This window comes from Peromyscus leucopus, chromosome 1, assembly GCF_004664715.2.
Source record: "Peromyscus leucopus breed LL Stock chromosome 1, UCI_PerLeu_2.1, whole genome shotgun sequence".
In the NCBI taxonomy this organism is placed as follows: domain Eukaryota; kingdom Metazoa; phylum Chordata; class Mammalia; order Rodentia; family Cricetidae; genus Peromyscus; species Peromyscus leucopus.
The window spans coordinates 177691689-177715388 of NC_051063.1; the positions used below are offsets into that span (position 1 = coordinate 177691689).

Below are 23700 nucleotides of genomic sequence, written 5' to 3' on the forward strand. Positions count from 1 at the left end.
ATTTATGTTATGGATGTTTAGTAAGAAATGGGCTAAGGGTCAGAGGTTATAGGGAAAAGAAGAAGAAACCATTTGTTGAACAATTAATTACCAAAAGTGCTCATAGTATATCATAATGTGTTCATCATGATGTAGCAAATATGAAATCACTGCAGCTGTGGATAGCTGCAGAAGGTCAAGCAGCAGAAGTCTGTCATTGATGGGGCACATGATATCTAGGACAAGTCCCATACTGAAGAGCTCTAACTGCTTGGGAGAGAGAATTATTCCCTTTGGGGCTGTGACATCTATTAGGACTTCCATGCTACAGTGCATACCCCTCCCCATGCTATTACACAGGCAACATCACTCAGCTGGTAAAGGCAGTTGTAGCCAATTGTGAGGATCAGAGTTTGATCCCCTGAACCTATGTGGAAAGAGAGAACTGAACCTGCAAACTGTCTTCTGACTTCTACTCATGCACCATGCTTTATACTCACAGTCAGATATGCAAATAAAAGAAATTTAGTGTGAATAAAACATTTAAAGTCTGAAGGATCCCTCTTACTTCTTTCCATGAGAGATCATTATGCATTATGTATTTGTCAAAAACATTTCATATTTAATTTTGTGTGTGTAGGTGTGTGTGTGTGTGTGTGTTGTGTGTGTGTGTGCGCGTGCGTGCATGCGTGCGTGTTTGTGTGTGTGTGTGTGTGTGTGTGTGTGTGTGTGTGTGTGTGCATGTGTGCAGTGCCCAAGGAGCAAAGAAGAGGTTGATGGATCTCTTACAGTTGCAGTTAGGCAGTTATGAGCCACCTGAAATGGGTGATAGGAATGGAACTTAGGTCCTCTGCAAAGCAGGATTCCTCTAAACAATGAGCCATTTCTCCAGGTCTCTTACGAAATTCTTAACATTACCTGTGAAAAAGGATTTCTTCCATACGCTCTAGAGTTATAATATAACCTTTCCTTCTATAGTGGTTACAATTCCCCTCTTGTTTTTTGACTTCAAATTCGAGTGATTTGGGATGCTACATTGAATGTGGAGTGTAAGTTCCCTAAGTATGCCCTCAGATGAAACAAGCACACAAGGATAAGGGTAGAAGACATTCAGTGTGTCCCTCTAAAATATATCTTTTCTTAAAATATTCTATTTTATCTGGGTGATGGTGGCATATGCCTTTATTTATAGAACTTGAGAGGCAGAAGCAGGTGGATCTCAGAGATTGAGGACAACCTGGTCTACAGAGCAAGTTCCAAGGTGGCCAGGGAAACTCAGAGAAATCCTGTATTGAAAAACAAACAGATTTTAGTTTTTAATTAAGTATATATATATATATATATATATATATATATATATATATGTACACATAGTTATATTTAGTTTTTAATTAAGTATAAATATGGGTCTGAGTGTGGGTTTGCTCATGAAAAATTAACACGTGAAATTTATCAATGGAATGTGTATTATATCTGACTCTAAAGATGTTCATGTGTTGATGTATGTTTTTTTATCTTTATTAAATTAATTACAAAGTATGAAATGTATTGATTTAACATATTTGGGCAAAATGACACCAAGAATGATTTAAGTATGAAGGCTTGTTTTCAGAGGCTTGTTATTTTTATGGTTACCATGGCTATTTATACTCAGCTGCAATTTTTGTTTACATTTTGAGTTTTTGATTTCATTGTTGGATGAAGTTAACATTTTAATATTAAAGTTGCACATTTCTTTCTATCATAGCATTTCTCCCTCAAGGATTTTGGACGCAGCTGTTTGGAACATAATATGACTTCCATTCTTGGCTGATTTAGAGCTGGATAAAGCTCTTATTTTTGTATGCTCAAGCTATTCCCAGTGAGGGAGACAGTTTAATTCCTGTTCTCTGCAGATCATGATGATGAATTGTCATCTCCTTCTCCAGCACCATGTCTTCCTACACACCTCCATGCTTCCCACCCTGATGATAATGGACTAAACATCTGAAACTGTGTATGCTTTCCTTTATAAGAATTAATATGTGCTGGGCGTTGGTGGCGCATGCCTTTAATCCCAGCACTTGAGAGGCAGAGGCAGGCGGATCTCTGTGAGTTTGAGGCCAGCCTGGGCTACCAAGTGTGTTCCAGGAAAGGCGCAAAGCTACATAGAGAAACCCTGTCTCGAAAAAAACCAAAAAAAAAAAAAAAGAATTAATATGTTCATGGTGTCTCTTCACAGCAATAGAAACCATAACTAAGACAGAGGGTCTAAGAAAGTAATATCAAGTGTATAAATGCAAGTTGTAAAGGTCTGAGGATATGAATGCTTAAGTTCTGAGGGTCTAAGAAATTGATTTAAGGTATGTGAAGAGTATTAAAAATGAGAAATATTTCACATTTTTCTCTTCTATGCTATTGTTTTACTAAGATTTTAAATGTTAAGAGTTTTAACATTAATCAATGGAGTTTTGATAAACTGCTAATAAACTGTTAATCTCCATGGTAAAGTACTGACTACTATCATCATAGTCCCAAGTTCAAAATTTAAAACTCCTTTGGTTGTTTTCTAGGTATAGACTTAAAAGTGCTTCTCATTCTGCTAAAAACATCTCACTCTAATATTTATATATCCTTCCCTCTGGACAGAGGAAAAATGTTCACGCCTTTAACCCCCCCAAAAAGCTTTTGATATGACTTTAAGGCATGAGTCTATTCTAGCTGTTTTACAGACACCTGTAAACCGCTTTCTATACAGTGAGAATTTCAGTACAGATTATAATCAGTAGCAATGCTAATACCTCAAAAAACTTTTATCTCTTTTTGTAAACTTAAAAAATTCATGCAAGCTTCAATGAGTCATGACCTGGTTCCACCTGTCACAGGTCAGACTCCAGGTTTGGACTCCTCTCAGTCAACAGCTTAAGCTGCCCCACTTACCTACTGTCTATACTTAAGTGTAGACTCTCTGTCTCTGTTTCTGTCTGTCTGTCTGTCTCTGTCTCTCTCTCTCTGTGTCTCTTTCTGCTACCCCCAGTCTTTGGACTATTTCCACATTCCAACTACCAGGGACACAGGTCTGGAAGTTTCAATGGTACACCAAAGAAAAAGATTTTTCCACTAAGCTCCTTAACTTTAGCTTATTTCTCTAGTCTATACCTGTCCAAGGAGATTGTTAATCACTTAAAGACTGAAAACTACTACAAATCAACACCAGCTAGTCCTAGATTTACTGAAAACCAATGTAAACTAGATGCTTCGGATAGTATTTCTAACTAGGTTGAGCCTCTGGCTTTCACCAGAATTTTCAGACTTTTCCAAAGCCACCTGCACTTTGTGAGCCACAGATGGTCACACCGAACCTAGAAAGCCTGAATTCCTTTCCTTTCTCCTAAACTTTGGTCAGCACTCCAACCTGCCTAGGTCCTGATATTGTCCTAATTTCAGCTAAGGAGTTACAGAATAGATTACATTATCATCAACAAAAAGGCTCATAAGTCAGGCCCAAAAGAAATTCAGGAAAAATGGCTAATTGTGTTGCCTATTAGCATGACAAAGTGCATGCTGGCCTCCAAGCATTCTGGGCAAGTATTTGTTGGAGTCCACTCAGATATCTGAAATCTTGGCTCCTCTCAGCTCCTCCCATTCCAGGCTCTACCCTAAACTTCTCTAGATCATGGGCTTCCATTCCCCAGCTACTGATTCCTGTGTAACCATGACATTCTGACATAGTCCTTCTTGACTCTCTTAGTCTTTTTTGGCCATTCTCTTTCTAGGCTCCTTTCTGTTGGTCTTCCTTTCTTGCTCCTCACCTCATGGCCTGGCATATTATGCTGGACATGTCCAGTCTACTATTTTCTCCACGCTCTGGACTCTTCCAAGTGTCCCAGGCTGTTTTCTAAAAGTAAAGAGAGTAATGCATTATTTTCCCATCTGCACAACTAGATTTAAATATAACTGTGTTTCTATGACACACAAGATTTCTTGTGTGTTTCTAAGGCACACAAGGGACTGTATGGGAGCAGAAAGTACTAACAGGAGCATAAGGATAGGTCTCAGCAATAGAGGAGAAATACTGAATAAATTACTTGATGTGCGTGTTTGTATCAAAGTTTCCTAATGTAACCTAACATTTTATATACCCAGTAAAAACTACAAAAGAAGAAAAAGTGAAATACAAGTATAAAATACTGAGCAGAAATGTAAATTTATAAAGGACTTACTACACCTTAGGCTATTTGAATGAAGTTTCAAAGTCTCTATAAATACAATTTTTTTAAATTTCTTTTGCACAAAAGTCACAGAGAAAAATTAAAGCTTCTTGATTTTTTTATGTTTAAAAGTTATAAGGATTGTTTTAAGCTGGGATTCCATGAAGCATAATGGAGTTAGCTGATAATGTATAAAAACTGGTAATAAAAAGAAGCAAATATTCGATGACTCAAGACTCCAAGATTCAGAGCTGGAGAGATGATTCTGAGGTCAAGAGGATTGTACTGCCCTTGAAGAGGACCTGAGTTCAGTTCCAAAACACAAAGCAGGCAGCTTTTAGCAATATATAACTGTAACTTTATGAGAACCAATGCACTCTCCTGATCTCTGAAGGCACTTTACACAAAAATATGGAAATATACACAAACATAACACACACACAATACACAACAACTACCTCCACTGCTATTACCACTACCAGTATTTCTGTCTCTTAATATCTAAAAAAAGTCTACAATTCAATAACAGGATTTATTTTGTGCCCACACCCAGTCATTCACATGTACAAGAACAGGAAAATAAACCACACTCTCCGTATATATTTTTTTAAGTTTTAAGAATTTATTCCCATGGAAACAGCCCTGGAGGGAAACCGGCCATTTTCTCCTGGAATACTTTATCAAAGGCTTCAGCTTGGGCTACTGTAAAGTGATTCTTCCAGTCCCCAGTCATGCCTAGAAAATGTGAAGCAGACACATAGATGGGTTAATGATGATCTCAACACTGCTCTCAGTCCTTCCTTCACATGGTCTTACCATCTGCTTGACAAGGACCACACAGTTAATAAAGTGGAAGTACCAGTGACTTCCTGCAGAACATAGCTTATTCCCGTGAAATAATATATATCAATCTTCTACCTCTGTGGCAACAATGCCCCCCCTTATCCTAGCTCATCATATCAGGTACACACTCTAATAGCTTCCACACTATCTCTACCTTTTAGATATTGATGTTTTTTTTCTGCTTCCCACTACACCTGCTTCCATCACACTGTATAATCCAACAGTTTCTTATCTCAGTTATCTGTGGGAGCCTGTTCTTGGGTTCCACGTGGCTTTACCCAGCAGGTCCGAATAGAGGATGATCAGGACCACGGGCCTGAGTGCAGGTGTCTGAGCTGGTCTGCACTTGGCTGTGCTGGGGGAGGAGGTCTTTTGCTCCACCCCTTGGTGTCTCTATAAAAACCCTGGGCCAGAGACAGTCAGGGCCCATTGGAATAGGTTTCAGGCCCTCTTGAGGCTATCCTTTATTTTTCTATCTGATTATCTCTGCGATATTCTCATAGAAGAAAACTTTCCAAACCTGAAGAAGGAAATGCCTTTGATGATACAAGAAGCTTATAGAACACTAATTAGACTAGATCCAAAAAAAGTGCCCTCACCACATAATAATCAAATCTCTAAACATAAAGAATAACAAAATAATATTAGAGCTGCAAAGGAAAAATGAAAATAACATATAAAGGAAGACCAATAAGAATAACTCCTGATTTCTCAATGGAGACTCTGAAAGCCAGAAAGTCCTGGACAGACATGATGCAGAAACGAAGAGAGCATGGATGCCAACCCAGACTATTATATCCAGCAAAACTCTTTATTTTTCTTTTATTTTATAATACCATTCAGTTCTACATATCAGCCATGGATTCTCTTGTTCTCCCCCCTCCTGCCCTCCTCCCCTTCCCCCCAGCCCACACCCCATTCCCACCTCCTCCAGGGCAAAGCTTCCCCTGAGGCAAAACTCTTAATCATCATAGTTGGAGCAAACAAAATATTCCATGATAAAACCACATTTAAACAATACCTATCCACAAATCCACCCCTACAGAAAACACTAGAAGGAAAAATCAAACAAAAGGAATTTAGATACACTCTTGAAAACACAGGCAATAGATAATCCCACTCAGAGAAATACCAAAGAAGAGAAACACACAACATTACCACCAAAAAATAGCAGGAATTAGCAATTAATGGTCATTAATATCCCTTAATATCCATGCACTCACTTTGCCTATTAAAAGACACAGCCTTATCTAGGCAGTGGTGGCATACGATTTTCATCCCAGCACTTCACAGGCAGAACCAGACAGGATCTCTGTGAGTTCAAGGGCAGCCTGGTCTACACAGTGAGATCTAGGACAAGAAACAAAACAACACAGAGAAACCCTGTCTCAAAAAAAAATGAAAAAAGCAAAAACAAAAACAATACAAAACAAAAAAGACGGGCTAACAGAATGGATACTACAACAGGATCCATCGTTCTGCTTCATATAACAAAAACACATCAACTTCAAAGACAGACACTATCTCATATTTAGCACAGGGAAAATTCACCAAGATTAAGTCTCAATTCTGAACATTCATGCCCCACATAAAAGGGCGCACACATTTGTAAAATAAATATTACTAAAGCTTTAATCACACATCAAGTCCAAAACACTAGTAGTGGGAGACTGCAGCACCCCACTCTCACCAATGGACAGGTCTGTCAGACAGAATCTTAACAGAGAAATAAGGGAAGTAACAGACCTTATGAATCAAATGGACTTAATAGATGACTACAGAATATCCAAAACTAACACAAAAGAATATACCTTCTTCTCAGCTTCCCATGGAACCTTCTTTAAAAATAAACCACATGCTGGTCACAAAACAAACAAATCTCAAATGGTAAAAAAAAAAAAAAAAAAAAAAAAAAAAAAAAAAAAAAAAACAACATTGGAACAATCTCCTGTATTTTATCAGACCACTATGGCTTAAAGTTAGATTTCAACAACAACAAAATTACAGAAATCTTACAATCTCATGGAAACTGAATAATGTTCAGTGGAATCACCAATGGGTCAAGGAACAAATAGAGAAAGAAATTAAAGGCTTCCTAAAATTCAATAAAAATGAATGTACAACATACTAAAACTTATGAGACACTATCAAAGCAGTATTCAGAGGAAAATTCATAGCACTAAATGCTCACATAGAGAAGATGGAGAAATTTCACATTAGAGACTTAACAGCACAACTGATAATTCTAGAACAAAAGGAAACAAATTCACCCAGAAGGAATAGATGCTAGAAAACATCCAAATTGAGGGCTGAAATAAAAATATAAACAAAGAGAATAATAAAAATAAGTTGATTATTTATGACAATCAACAAGATAGACATCCCTTATCCAAATTAACAAAAAGGCTGAGAGAGATAATCCAAATTAACACAACTGGAAATGAAAAGGGAGACATAACAACAGACAATGAGGAAATCCAGAGAATCATCAGGTCATACTTCAAAATCCTTTACTCCACAAAATTGGAAAATCTGAAAGAAATGGACAACTTTTTGGATAGGTACCACATACCAAAGTTAAATCAAGACCAGAGAAACATGACAAAAATCTGTCAATGTAATGTATCATAAAAACAAACTGAAAGAAAAAACACATGATCATTTCATTAGATGCTGAAAAAGCCTTTGACAAATAAAGCATCCTTTCATAATAAAGGATCTAGAGAGACCAGGAATAGAAGGAACATAACTAAACATAATAAAGGCAATTTACAGCAAGCTGACAGACAATATTAAATTAAATGGAAACTCAAAGTGATTCCAGTAAAGTCAGGAACAAGACATGGCTGTCTGCTCTCCCCATACTTATTCAATATAGTACTTGAAGTTTTAGCTAGAGCAATAAGAAAACAAAAGGAGATCAAGGGGATCGAAATTAGAAAGGAAGAAATCAAACTTTTACTCTTTGCAGATGATATGATAGTATACATAAATGACCCCAAAAATTCTGCAGGGAACTCCTATAGCTGATAAACACCTACAGTAATATGGCTGGATATAAGATTAACTCAAAAAATCAGTAGCTCTCCTATAAACAAATGATAAAAGGGCTGAGAAAGAAATTAGAGAAACACCGCCCTTTACAATAACCAGAAATAATATCAAATAACATGAAGCACCTGCTGGTAACTCTAGTGAAGCAAGTTTAAGACCTGTATGATAAGAATTTTAAGTCTCTGAAGAAAGAAATCGAAGAAGATATAAGAAAATGGAAAGAACTCCCATGCTCCTGATAGGAATGGTTAACAGAGTAAAAACAGCAATCTTACCAAAAGCAATCTATTGATTCAATGCAATCCCCATCAAAATCCCTGCACAATACTTCATAGACTTGGAGAGAACAATATTTAACTTCATATGGAAAAACAAAAAACCCATATTAGCTAAAAGAATGCTGTATAATAAAGCTACCTCTGGAAGCTTCACCATCCCTGACCTCAAGCTCTGCTATACAGCTATAGTAATAAAAACAACTTGGTATTGGCATAAAAACTGACATGTGGACCAATGGAAAAAAAAGAGTCATCTATTAAGATGGGAACCTATTTTTGTCCATTGCTATTTTCAACTTTATTACTATATTCATTATTAGAACAAGTTTCTTTATTGCTTTCCAAATCACACCTGGCTCTTGATAAGCCAGACTGGATGCTGAGCTAACAGAGTCTCAGTAAATTCAATATGGTTGTCCACATGGATTGAATCAGTCCAGATGAGAGAAGCATGTCTTTGCAGGTACAGACATGAAGTTGTAAATCTAATTATGTCAAAATCCCGTGGCCCTTACAAGCATATATTTCTCTTCATTCATTCTTTTCAAAAATCTCATCAAACTCTTGTGTATCAGGGGACAGGAAAACCCTAAATTTGTGGCTTAACTCATGTTGGAAATGAACTTTCTCATAGTCCTGGAGGAGGCAATTCTCACAAAAGCTTTTTGTCCAGATATTCCCTGGCTTTTTATTGGCCTGCAGATAGTGGACTTTCCTCTAGGTCTTCTTCCCGCCATGTCTCAGATTAATGCCTTCTAAGTACACCAGTGAAAATGATTCATGGCTTAAGCATTCTATTTAGGAAACATCTACTGTGAAGTACTGAGGTCCAAAACCTTTGAAGTTTGTCAGAAGACATTTCCTTCCTCATGTCTTCATTGTGACAATGTCTTTATAAAAGTTCTGTCAAGTAAACAGTGAATGAATGAGAATGACCATTTCTCTGGTCTTTATTTCCTGCAGTATCAAAATATGGACTCATAATGATTAAATTGTTTGTAGGTAATTATTGCTCTAAGCTTAAAACCATATTCATCCCACTGAGTCAGATGACTGAGTCTTTCAAGTAAAAAGTAGCTCTCCAGAGGTAAGAAGAGGTATTTTTCTTGGGTGCTGAGAAGTGCAACTAAAGGACAGTGAAAATAGGTCTAAAGAATTCTTCCCAATTAAGGCCACCTGTAACGGTTAGCAAAGCTTTTCACGCATCATGATTTAGGGAATTAGGTATCTTCTGGTAAGTACTTAAATTAATTTTAGCATTTATCTTTGTTCTGATCATACCTTCAAGAATAAAAAAGGAACCAATCTGATGTAGGAATTAAAAAGACCAACGCTACAACACTATCCTCATGTATCTTATTCTTTCAAGTGTTTCCCAGATATCCATCACAGCATCCTCTATAATGAAGTCATGAATCAGGTTGGGGTGAGTAATGAAGTTGCTCTCTGCCTTCAATGTCCTTGTTTGCACTGGGACTCATGGGTTATAATAAATGTGAGTAGAAGAAAAATAATTCCCCAGGGTAAAAATTATCTTCAAATACAAAAGAAACGAATGTCATATATATTTACTATAAATTAGAAATAATTTATGGACTCAGTTCAGGTGCTTTGACAGAGCTAATGTACACACACATACACACACACACACACACACGTGTGTGTGTGTGTGTGTGTGTGTGTGTGTGTGTGTGTGTGTTCCTCCTAAGGTATATAATATATGAAAAATTACTATGTTTTGGAAGAGACTTAACTAAAATTCCATTGTGGTCTCATCATGTAAGAATCTACATGGAAAAGAGGAAATGACAGTTGTTCATGGAATTGTGTCCTTAATTCTATTGCATCTACTCCATTGTGTTTATAACAAAACTTTTACTTGTTAGTTTCCATAGACTTTCGCTATTAAAAAAATATATTTCTTTCATTTTGGAATTTCATTAAAGCTTTTTATGTATACATAACTGTTTTATCACTGCCAAATTCTGATTCATTACAGGAAATTCAAGAGTGAGCAACATATCTTCTTATGTGGGACCTTCAGTTCTAGTGCAGACAACTCTGTGTCCACAGAGTCTAGAGCACAACAGTCTGAGGTTATCTGTCAATAGCAGTGGATTCTCCAGAGATCTCACTCCATTATTTATAGATGACAATATTCTTGAAGTAAATTGTATGTGTGCTCAAATCTGAGCCCAAAATTCCTCTTGTGAGGACAACAGGAATACTGGATTAAATATAATCTGCTATCCACTTTAACTTATTTATCTATATGTATACTTATGATATTTTTATATTTGAGGACCTTATCCTTACAATCTAGAGTGGAGGAGAACTGAAGGTTAAGGCGGAAGCATGTAAATAATTGGAAGATGAAAATTAAACCCATAACTCTCCACTTCGTTTACCTCTACACATGTTCTTTACTTGTCCCCAAAGACCTGACATCTCATTCATTCCTTCTTCAATGCCAAGGCCCATCTCACTAATTATTTGCTAATTAGCCATGAATGGAATTGCTTTCTGTCGTTGTCATCCCTGATATATCTTTGGTGCTACACACCAAGTGTTTTCTTTAGAGTTGAGGTCTATGATACAGGGATCCTTACAAAGCCTTACTGCAACATGTCTACCCTTTTGTTTTCCATTTACGGTATTGGACAAAAAGATCTGCAATCCCAAGGTGTTCATCTTTCAGAACTACTGAAGCCCACCTCATCACCATGGAGTGATTCCCCTCTAAAGTCTCTGAGTCTCATTGGAACAACAAGTCCTCCACATGTTCTGACATAATTTAAATCTTGAAAATTTCTTCACCTTTTCTCAAGAGGACAAAACCATTATTAACCAGATCTTCAGGAACCAGACTATAATTGGACATGTTATTTTCTTTCATGGCTTGAAAGGAGCTGTACTTGAGGACCATATCCAGCGCATCTGGCTCTAATTTTTTTCCTAGGAAGTCACAAATCTTCTTTATGGTGCTCTTTGTGTCCTAAAAGAAGAAACAAAAATGAAGGTAATCAACAGAAAGTTCTGAGAGAACAGACACAGAGAAGAGAATTATGGATGGAGGATGAAAAGGGACATGAAGAAAGATATGGCAACTTGAAATGAGAAAACATTGAAAAGGATTTCAGAAAGAAACAGGGCATGTAGAGAGGGTAGGAGTTCCACAGCATTTGTATATTGAGTGAACTTCAGTGTGGCTGATCTGTGGCCCCAAAAGACAGAGACTGGAATTTCTTCCAGAGAGGACAGGATATTAGAGACAGAGACTCATAAAACAATGCTATTCTCAAACTTACTTCATAGTGGATGAAGTCCTTGAACATATGATCCTCCTGATTCCATTTCTGTAATGCTGTGTTCACAGGTGTGTGATAACCCACCTACTAAATGTACTGGGATGTTTTTTGTTGAGAGAGGATGTCACTATGGAGCTCTGTCTGGTGAGATGGAAGTTGCTCCTGATACCAGACTGACCTCAAGCTCAAAGAGCTCAGAAATCCACCTACATGCCTTTGCCACCTAAGTGCTGGCATTAAAGGTATGCACCACCATGCCCAAACTAACCTGTGATGTTCAAAGTGATTTATAGAAATAATTCTAGACAATGATCCATGAGAATAAAGGCAATGTGCACAAAGAATTTCAGAGAAGTTATTTTTTTTTTTACCATGTAATACTATATCCTATGGGTAAATGAGAATATTATAGTTTTACACTTTCATAAGACTGATCTCAATAAATATTACATAGGGGTACTTTTTGGAGATACTAGTGTGTTTTGAGCTTTAACTCATGCTGTAAATCAGATGGATATCACACTCACAGATTTCTTGCTTTAGATACCCATATTTTAGAATTACAACTGCCACAACTGGGTTAATACTAGAAAATAGTCATAAGAAGGCAGAATCTGGGATTTTGCTTTGAATTCCAGCTTTCTCCTGGGGGCATAAAGGTATCATTGTCTCAAAACTTTTATTACATATTTTATCACAGATTTAGTTAATATATCACACGAAAGTAAACAAACATGGCAATAACAGAAAAGAATATGTTGAATGGTTGGAAAGAAAAGTCATGGGAAACTGCACTAACATGCAGTAGAGACATCTGAGTAAGGAAGTTTCCTGGGGAATATTGAATTTTATGATGAGAAAATAAAAGATTTCATAAAAGACAAAAGAGTCTTTTGCATTGATACTTATGTGGAAACTTTCTGTTACTGGACTATACCATTAAGAGATCAAATTCCTCTTGAATAATGCAATTTCCTGTTTTAGATGCTCCTTAACATTATTCATTAAAAATATTTTTTGGACTCCCCTTAATAAAAAAGGAGGATTTTTTTTTACTCCTTCCAGGGATGCAGGTAGGCTGAGTGCAGATTTTTACCTTTCCCTGTGCTCCTCTAGATCCAATTCCCCAGTCTCATGCCAAGTTATGCAACAGAAAATCTGTGGCAATCTGCCCCACATCTAGAGTAAATTCCACAGATCTTCTAAAGTCAGTCCTCCAATTCATTGTACTATCCCAAAATCCAACACCAAAAGGACCTCTTTTGGAAACCAAAGACCATTGTGGCCAGCTAAGAGGTAAACTAAAGATTTACACCTCCCCCTCATTCCTTTGAGTGTAGTTCCCCAAGGTTATGCCCAACACTGCAGAACACAGTCTTAGACACCTACATTTCTAGTGGATTTCCCAAACCACTTGTAACATCCTTAAATCAATGCATTGATTTTTTCCACACCTCAGCTCCATCATGCATCCCCTGTGAATCCACAGTCCAAGCTGGGCAGGGAAGAAGTTAGGCTAAATGCAGGTCTTCACCTCTCCATTTGCTCCTTCAAGTCCAGTCTCCTACTCACTTTTCCAGCTCTGTGTGGAACACATGCTACAGTCTCCCTTCACTAAATGTAACTGTCTCATGTGAATAACACAAAGATTAACTTCCAAAGTTTCTTCTCCCTACACTTTGATTTGTTCTAGCAAATCTTGAAATCCAGAGGACACTCCCTGAGTATCTACAGGCCACTCTAACCAGGAAAGCAGGTAGGCTAACTGCAGATGTTCATCTCCCCCTCCATTCTTCCAAGTCTATTCCTCAGTCTTATTCACAGCTTTATATTGAACCTTCTGTGGTAGCCTGACCTCACTCAGTGACCCCATTCTCAGGTGACTAACTAAGCAGCTTCTGTAGAAAACTCTTCTGTCTTCCCTCCTGTGGACCTTCTTATGACCCTCTCCTAGATGATCCCCATTGCTAAGTGTCAGCTTTCTATATTTGGAAACATTTTACCTGGAACTCTCAGTGGCCACACTTATCAGGATCCCAGAAGAATTTCCTAACAACACATTGCCGCCACACTCTCCTAAGTATCAGACAGAGCAACAAAAGTTAGGAAGATAACACTAACCCAACAAAGACAAGATAAGATATCACCACCTAGAATTACAATTTTCCCAATCCCAGATAACTATATGATAACCCAAAAGTACAATGAATAACATCCAAGACAGTATGTCTTCACTAGAACCCAGCAACTACACTACAACAGGCACTGAGTATTCCAACATATGTGCAGAACAAGAAAATGACCCTAAAATAGCCTGTATGGGGAAAATAGAGGTCCTTAAAGAGGGACAAAATAAATCTCGTAATAAAATCTATGAAAACACAAACAGTGGAAGGAAATGAATAAAACCACTGACATGAAAATGGAAACAGAATTAATCAAGAAAACCCAAATTGAATGAAATCTGCAAAAGAAAAACTTAGGAACTCAAAAAGGAAACTCAGATATGAGTTTCATGAATACAATACAAGAAATGAATGAGAATCTGAGACATTGAAGACAACATAGAAGAAATGGATAAATTTTCAAAGGAAAGGTTGAATCTAAAAAATTCCTGTCACAAATATTCAGAATATCTGGGAAACTGTGAAAAGAACAAGTCTAATAATAAGAATAGTGGAAGAATAAAAAAAAGCCAGATCAAAGGCACAGAAAATATTTTCAACAAAATCATAGTAAAAAATTTCTCTAACCTAAAGAAGGACATGCCTATCAAAGTGAAAGAAGTATACAGAACACCAAATAGGCTGAATTGGGAATGAAAGTCCTTTCAGCATGCAATAACTATTAAAAATATAAACATAGAGGGCAAATTATGGATGAATGGGTAAGTGGTGGAATGGTAGGATCAAGTGAGAAGGCTGAAAGGAGAGAGAATGGGAGGCGGGACTATGAGGAGATACAGCTAAAATTAAGGGACATTTGAAGGAACATATGCAACCTAATATATTATATATACATATGAGAACCATCTAAATAATATGACCTAGTAATGGGGGAGATGGTGTTCCAAATGGCCATCTCTTGTCACCAAAGGGATTTTCTACTACTGGGATTGATTACATCTAATTGAGTTGTTGGCCAAAGGGACCTCACTGGGACCCCTAACAACACATGCTATAGGCTGCTCTTCACGAAATGACAGCAAGGCCCTATTGCTAAAGACAACACCTTCATAGCGTTTCAAGCCTAAGCTATTTCCCAAGCATTGATAATTCATATTCAGCCTCTGAGTTGGTTAGTTGGGACTAGGCAGTTAGGATAGAAAAGGTCCCTTTACATATGTCATTCCAATGTGTATCGAAATTTCCACTTAAAACACGACAAAGCTTAAGAAAGAATACTAGACATACAAAAATGTTGTCAAACATGGCTTCTTGGTAGTAATTTTTCTATAGTGGGCTCTATATGCTGGCAGGGAGCACATGCATGCCTTCTTTAAGAGATGGCTTTCTTGTCTAGTACTAACATCAAAAATGGGTAGTGGCTCTTATAAGAGGCGCTACTACCAAAAACTTAACATGGTGTTTATGAGTAACTGGCAGCATGCTACTCTGTGCTAACATTGACCTTGAAACTTCCTAGAGATCAGGGAGTAAACATGGCTCCCAATGCTGGTGGTAAATGTGCCACTGCCATGAGACTAGACTCTCAGTGAATCAAGAGGGAGGAGCTAGCACCAGTATGCCATGATTTAACTTACACTGCAGTTTTTTTTGTTCATGCAGACAGAAAAGGTTATCAATATGCAGTAAGGACAGATTCAAACAAAAAGAGCCTCTAAACAGGTCACAGTGTGTTTAAAAAATGCATATGCTTGGAAGAGAGAAAAAAGAATATATATATAATCCTTGATTAAAAAAATACTTTTAAAATTAAGTAAGTTCCTTAAATAATAAGCCACACAAATATGGAAAACACACAGAGAATCTGGATACTGTATGTTATTGTGTTGTCTTAATTTTTTGACTACTCATCAACAAATGATAACTGTTAAGAAATATTTGATTATGAAAGCTTCTAGGTTAAAAAACCTATACATTTTCAAAATATCTTGATATCAAAATTTAAGATAAAACATATGTTACTTTGAGAAAGAGAATCTGCCTTTATTTCAACAGGAACTGAGAGGCCCTGCATTTATTCTGGGTTAATAAAAATAAAGTTTGAATGAGGAAGACCCCCTGAAAAATTTCCAATGGGAAAGATTAATCCAGATGGTGCAATGTTTGAGAGCTCTTCTTTTGTTGTTCCCTCTGAGTTCTGCATCAGAACAATGTCAAGGCTACTGGCTGTGATGATCCAGCATACTTATAGTCATGTTAGTTAGCTCTGCTAGGTATACAGAGATATATTCCAGCTAGATAGTTAGGCAATCTTCAAACACTTCAAATAATATGATATTTGAAATGTTGTAAGAACTTAGACTTTTCTTGACAGTGTGACAAATCTGCTCCTGTCAGCACCAATTACTTCAAAGAGGATGATGGGCATTTGAGAAATTCCATATGGAGTTTTTTTTTTATGGTAAAAGGTAGCCATGGGGGTAAAGAAACTTCCCTTGCCTCAACTACTGACAGTTACTGTCTAAACTGGCACAGGAGGATGCAAGAAAGGTGACTGCTGAACTTTTCCAAGATAGTGTATGACAGTCCTTCAAACTCCTCTGCTTCACAGGAAAGCCCAGCAGATATGCTTGAACAGTAGGTCAGAGTTGGCTGCACCAAATGTTACAGAGGAACTTTGGGTGACTGTCCAGGCAACCTGATGTCCCTGCCATTAGGTAACTTTTCACACTTCTGGGGTCTTTGAGAAAATTGAGGACTAAATAGTTATAATCATTATTTCCTTAGTTATAATAGAAAGTAAATAAGACACAAAAGTTTAGACAAACCAAGATAAGATAGATAAGTATTTTCTCTAATTTTGCCAAATGTAAATGGATTGGATATTGTTACTGTAATTCTTACTTAATAACTCCTTTAGTTGTATATGGTTCTACTATATTAAGGTTAAAACTTTCATTTTTTTTTGAGACATGGTTTCTCTGTGTAGTTTTGCACCTTTCCTGGAACTCACTTTGGAGACCAGGCTGGCCTCGAACTCACAGAGATCTGCCTGGCTCTGCCCCCCGAGTGCTGGGACTAAAGGCGTGCACCACCACCACCCAGCAAAACTTTCATTTTTAATTAGACAAAAAGGGGAAAATTTGTGTAATAATCCTTTTCATTCATATATATATATATAGGTTAATAAACAGCTGGGCAGGAAGTTGGCAGTAAAACCAACCTGAGAATTCTGGGAAGAAGGAAAGCAGGTTCAGGAGAGATGCCAGCGCCAGCCAGCCAGGAAGCAAGACATTCTAGAGAATAGGTAAAGCTATGAAACACCTGCCAATATGTAGATTAATAAAAATGGGTTAATTTAAAGGTAAGAGTTAGCTAGTAACAAGCCTGAGCTGTCAGCCAAGCATTTATAATTCACATTTAGACTCTGAGTTGGTTATTCAAGACCAGGCACTTAGGACAAAAAATTCCAATTACATAGTCCCACCTGCAAGATGTGCTAGGATAATGTTGCCAGAAAGCTCATGGAAGTAACAAACCAATAAGTGATTTTACTTAAGGCCCACTCCCCAAGGTGGATCAGATAACTGACACTGCTTTTGTGACCATAGACTAGGTAGCCTAGGGACCTAAGGTAAAACCAAGTAATACTGGTCTAAAAAATTAGTAAAAAAGGATTCTGAATGGTGTTTTGCTGTGCTCAATTAGTGCCTTGCTCATCTATCATTGGAGAAGATTTCTCCCAAAGCAGTTGGGAACAAATATGGAGATCCACAGACAGACAATACACAGAATTTGAAATATTTTGAACAATCAGCCCTACATGATATGTCTCTACCCAATCTCTCACTTTTGAGCTCAAATAACTCAGAAGAAGAAAAAGAAAAAGAAAGAAAGAAGAGGAGGAGGAGGAGGAGGAGGAGGAGGAGGAGGAGGAGGAGGCGGAGGAGAAGAAGAAGAAGAAGAAGAAGAAGAAGAAGAAGAAGAAGAAGAAGAAGAAGAAGAAGAAGAAGAAGAAGAAGAAGAAAAGTGTTAGAGCCAGAGAGGAGGGAGGACACTAAGAAAACATAACCATTCTTATCAAAATAAAATGGCTCTTATGAACCACAGACTGGACTGGAGCAGCATGGGAAGTATCACACCAGTCTGCACCAATCCTCTGCTTATATGTTATGGTCTACATTTGAGTGACTTTATATACTTCCTGGATGTTTGAACATGTGGGTCTCTGCTTGTGACTTCACTTGTGCCCTTTTCCTTCTGTTGGTTTGTCTTGTCCAACTTTGAGGTCATAATATTATTTTATCATATTGTACTTTATTTTGTTATATTTTAAAGAAATGAATAGTGAAAATCTAGCCACTAGAGTAAAGGTTAGTTAACAATTGAAATGTCATTTATACCTGCTGGTAGAGGAAAAAATCCACTGTCTCCAATGAAGTTGCACTGGATATATCAACCACTCCAGGAAAGTCTTCATGTGAAGGTGTAGTTGCCCAACATTTTATAGAATCCAGAGTTTTATTTCTCTGTCTCTGTCTCTGTCTCTGTCTGTCTCTGTCTCTGTCTCTCTCTCTCTCTCTCTCTCTGTGTGTGTGTGTGTGTGTGTGTGTGTGTGTGTGTGTGTGTGTTCACGCATGTGCGAACATTATTTTATTTGGTTGCAGTTTAGTGTTGTTTTTCTTTTTGGTTATTGTTTTATTTTGTTTTTCAGGGTGAATTTTGTTTTATTTGGATGTTGTTTGTTTTTTTTCAGAAAGAATTTAAGGTTGTGTGGGTAAGGAGTAAGAGAAAACTTCGAAGAAATTTTGAGAAAGAAAGAATATGGTCAAAATATAATTAAATTTAAAAAGTATTTTACATAATAAAAAATTTTGTAAGAGAATTAAAAATGAAAACAAAGAAGTTACAGCTATCAGTAACCTTGATCATCACCAGAGTCTACTTCAAAAAGGTACACAGTGGCTGTAAGTTTGATTCTTTTCCTCCTTAACTAAATTTTTGAACTATTCTAAAAATGGGGAAGTGATTTCTCTGATAGACTACACAATTTTTTTCTTGTTCATTATAAAGTACATTTGAAAATTTTACCTGTGATATATAAATATTGGTTACCTTTTACTGATAACTTCCAAACTACTTAAAGTTTTGAGTTGCTGATCAGATGTGAATATTATTGTGCTTGTATGCTTGGTGTCATTATTATGTGTCCATCAGTAGAGGGAGAATTTTTTAACTAAATTAAAATAAAATACCCAAATGACCTTAAAATTAATTTAATTAATGATCTTTTGAATCGATGTCTCCTTTAGCCATGGTTGACCTCAAAACCACTATACAAACAAGGATAACCTAGAATACTTGATTCTCCCTCTCTCTCTCTCCCAGTGCTAGTTTTAGAATCATGTGATGCCTTGCCAACATATTTTTTTTAATTTTTAAAATAACATATTTTAGACACATAGGCAGTACTTGAACATATTGCTAAATATCTGTGGGGCATTTCAATGAAATGAAACCTGTGATGATCTAATAAGGATATGGCTGATCAGTCTATTTAGATATATGTCACTAGTAAATGTTGCAACATTTTAGATATTCTATACCAAGAGTTTTTGAAATCTCCAGTATATTCTAGAACACCATGCAGAACGCTCTGTACTGCAGAGCACAGGACACAGTCCTCCCTGACTGACTACATCCTGTACATGCCTAGTCAGATGTGAGTATCACTCAGTGCTGTTCATGAAACTTCAGCACTTGTGCTCTCCCTGGATTCACAGATGGAATTCCTGCTTTTGTCTTTCTTCTTGCTATTAAGAGGGGATGACATGCATTTGGGCTCAACAGTGGAATGACACTGCTTTATCCATTCCCCACTGACCACTAGGTTATTATGTGTATGGAATGTGTTGCATAGACAGAATCCAAAGACCTATAGTGCAAGTGTGAGCTACCCCACCCTACCCCATGGGACAGCAAGGTAAAGAAGTTGTGGGTGATAGACAAGGAGGCTAGAGAGAAAATGCCAGATGCAGTTCAATAAAGGACATGGGACATATTCTTACCTTTATTGACTCTTCATTGACCTAACACTGACATGGGGATACTGAAGAATGTGAGGTGCTGCATGGGTTAAGTTTGTGAGAGGCTTTGTGATTGCTGTAACAATGAGTTACCTTTTTCATGTCTTCATAGCTCAGTAGCAAGAAGTTGTCTGTTTCTCTCATGGACAGCCAGGCACAGGTGTGCTCAAACCATGATCCAAATGGCACTTTGTCAAGGGAGAAGGAAAACATTGATTATAAAGGATGAAAGTGAGTTCTGTCTGATATTCTTCAATTTTCTGCAAATGTCAGACAGCTTTACTAAGAAAAATCAAACCTGTATTTACACTATTCAATGTGACATTTGACACATACACAAAGATAGTGAGTTGATTAAATCAAGTTCATTAGTAAATTGATTTACCTTGTTGCCTTACAGAGACATCCTCCTGATGGGCTACAATGATGGAGGCATGTTTTGGGGAAAATAGTCATACCAATACAGTAAGCCGGGGGGGGGGGGGGGGGCTTTGCATGGCCATGCTTGAACTTTATATTAACATCATGTCTAAAGATCTATCTTAACCCTTACAGAGGGAGATCTGCTGTGGGATGTTAATGTATGTCCTGTGGGAGCCCTTCTTGGGTTTCTTGTGGCGTTACCCAGCAGGGATGCATAAGGATGATTAGGACCATGGGCCTGAGTGCAGGTGTCTGAGATGGTCTGCACTTGGCTGTACTGGGGGATGTTCTGTATGTCAAGTTGCTCTGATTGGTCAATAAATAAAACCTGATTGGTCGTGGCTAGGCAGGAAGTATAGGCGGGACTAACAGAGAGGAGAAATAAAAGAACAGGAAGGCAGGAGTCACTGCCAGCCACTGCCAGGACAAGCAGCATGTGAAGATGCTGGTAAGCCACGAGCCACGTGGCAAGGTATAGATTTGTAGAAATGGGTTACTTTAAGATATAAGAACAGTTAACAAGAAGCCTGCCACGGCCATACAGTTTGTAAGCAATATAAGTCTCTGTGTTTACTTGGTTGGGTCTGAGTGACTGTAGGACTGGGGGGTGACAGAGGTTTGTCCTGACTGTGGGCAAGGCAGGAAAACTCTAGCTACAGAGATCCCCTTAACCTGTCATCCACCTCTAAGATTCCAAGACTTCTCAATAGTGACTCATCAATACCCTAGCCTCCTAATCACAGACTACTAGAGACCTTCCAGGAATAGCATTCCACCTTCACCCCAAAGGTCTATTTACGTTCCTAGGGCTACTGTGATGCATTCTCAACAGTCACAGTGTCCTCACTGTTCTTGGTCTAGAGATCTCTCTACATTTCTCAGCCTCAATTGCACAATTGCATTTTTAAGCATTATCTGAAGAACTAACTAAACCAAGATACAAGTGAAGTTAAGAGTTAAGCTAGAAAGAGAGAAGTGGGACACATGAATTCAAGTAATCTAAAATTTGATTCAAAGTTGGGGGTAAATGATGTACAGAGAAGTAGTAGAGAGAAAGTAAATTACATAGTTCATGACAGAATTAAGCCACTTAAAGAGAGTGAAAGCTAGGCTCAATTGATGGCTCAGTGGAAAGCATTTGCCTTGCATGTGTGAGGACCTGAGTTTGAATCCTCAGGAAATATTCAAAGCTGGTGATGCAGTAAGTTTGTTACCCTAGTGCTCCTTCTATGACATGGGAGGTGGAGACAGAAAAAATGTTCAGAAGCTTGGGACCAGCTAATCTGGCACACACAGTGACAAACAAGAAGAAAGAGATTTTTGTCTCTAACTAGGTAGAAACTAAGGCTCAACACCTGATGTTGCTGTTTGTCTTCCACACTCAAGTTTTGGCACAAGAACAGCCACATTCACACATTTGTAACCACACCATCATGAACACACATGCCTATGCACATCCAAAGAAAAAGTAAAAGCCAAGCCAAATGTGTCATTATATATCTATGATACTAAAACTGAGGAGGTAGACAAGAGAAGTCCACAGGTTCAATATCATTTTCCAGTACATAGAGAATTTATAACTAATGTGGGATACAACAAATCCTGTCTGAAAACAAACAAAAAGCCAAAAGCATGTTAGTGCAACCACCAAAACTAGCATATATGTAGCTGATAATTAACAGTGGTTCTGCCTTGGAAGTCATTTGAAAAGATATGTGTTTATTTGGAGGCAGGTATTGAAAAGATATGTCAGCAAGGCTACCTCAGTCTCAGTGTGCAGACCAGGATTGTTGCTCTATCCTAACAGCTCCCTTAGGGGAGGTGGTGAGAAGGTGTGGTGTCAATGACACAGACACCAGGAGTCAGTTGAAGGCAAACAACAAACAAATTTATTAATGGGGAAAGTATTATATATCCTCCTCACAGAACCCAGTCTGTGTCACAATGTGATGGCATTGCATGATTGTCCCTCATTGGCTGGGCATGATCTGGAACTCTGACAGTGATTAGGAACTCTGACATTGCCTGTGGCTTTGTCCTCAGGCAGCCTCTGCACAATCAGGAATTCTGACAGAGACCAGGCATTCTGACAGTGCCTGTTGCTTGACACTCAGGTAGACTCTGACACTGACTAGAAACTCTGACACTGACTAGAAACTCTGAAAGCAACTGTTTCTAGGCCTTCAGGCAGACTCCAGGTTGGGTCATAAGGAAATACATTATGTCCATGCCTTAGCAGCTTGTATGAGCCAGTTTCCTCAACCCTATGGGCCTGTCCTACTACAGAGGATGGTCTTGAACTATTGATTCACTTGAATCCATACCATGAATGTTTTGATTTCAGACTTGCACTATACTAATCAGCCTGCATATATATTATTTTGTTACATATTAATTTATGTGTATCAAGTAATGAGACCTAGTGGCTGTATCCAACAACAAACAATCTCAAGATATGAGTGTTAGTGGGTAGTAATGGTCAGTAAACAGACCAGAAAGTACTGCCTCCTGGTGAAGTGTCCTAGAAAAACACAAAGATTTAATGACAGAGATGGGAAGAATGGCATTTTGTATGATGTTGGGAAGAATGATTCTCATCAATATAACAACCAGTTGAGTGAAACCATATATGACTCAATGTTGTATGACATCATTAATAATCACAATTAACAAAATTAGAAGAATGAGTCAAGTGGAGAAAGAGAAGTGGGGAAATGGTAGAGTGAGTGGGAAAGGGAGAGACAGAGGGAGGGGGGAGAGAGATAGAAATAGATAGATAGATAGATAGATAGATAGATAGATAGATAGATAGATAGATAGGTAGGTAGAATGTTATAAATGAGCATTCAGAGAATATGCAAGGACCTTGAAACTTATAGTAAATTAAATAATTTGAAATATTTATTCTATTTTTTTTGGAATATGTTTGTGTTTTCATATGAGTCTGAATCTGAGTCTGTGTGTTTATGTGTCAGCAGAGATGAGAAGCTGAGACAGCCTTTTTTTTCCTCTCTCTTTTTTTTTGGTTTTTTTGAGCAAGGGTTTCTCTGTGTAGCTTTGCGCCTTTCCTGGAACTCACTCTGTAGCCCAGGCTTGGCCTCGAACTCACAGAGATCCACCTGCCTCTGCCTCCCAGTGCTGGGACTAAAGGCATGCTCCATCACGTCCCAGCTTCCTGAAAGAGAGCTATATCCTGTCTGTTCGTCTTTTTAAGTATTTTGTTCTGCCTTCTAATTGGTTGTAAACCCAAACACGTGACTGCCTTGTCACTGTCTGTATGTACAGCCCCCCAGGTCTTAAAGGCATATGTCTCCAATGCTGTCTGCATCCCTGAACACACAGAGATCAATGGGATTAAAGGCGTGTGCCACCACCACCACCACCACCACCACCACCACCACCACCACCACACT

General features: G+C 37.9%; 1 protein-coding gene across 2 annotated transcripts in view; it reads right to left on the reverse strand.

Moving 5' to 3' along the window:
- The window catches only part of LOC114687068 (bile salt sulfotransferase 2-like), a 43120-nt gene that overhangs the window by 12984 nt on the left and 6436 nt on the right, over positions 1 to 23700 (reverse strand). Inside the window, exons 4-6 of one of the 2 annotated variants that reach the window (XM_037202067.1) lie at positions 19958 to 20052; positions 11162 to 11339; positions 3771 to 3856 (exon numbers count right to left, since the gene is read on the reverse strand). In XM_037202067.1, the coding sequence (XP_037057962.1) occupies positions 3810 to 3856; positions 11162 to 11339; positions 19958 to 20052 (320 nt within the window). In that variant the 3' untranslated portion in view covers positions 3771 to 3809. Of the gene's footprint in view, positions 1 to 3770; positions 3857 to 4770; positions 4905 to 11161; positions 11340 to 19957; positions 20053 to 23700 lie in introns of those variants that run through there. The other variant, XM_028861767.2, reaches the window with a different exon arrangement.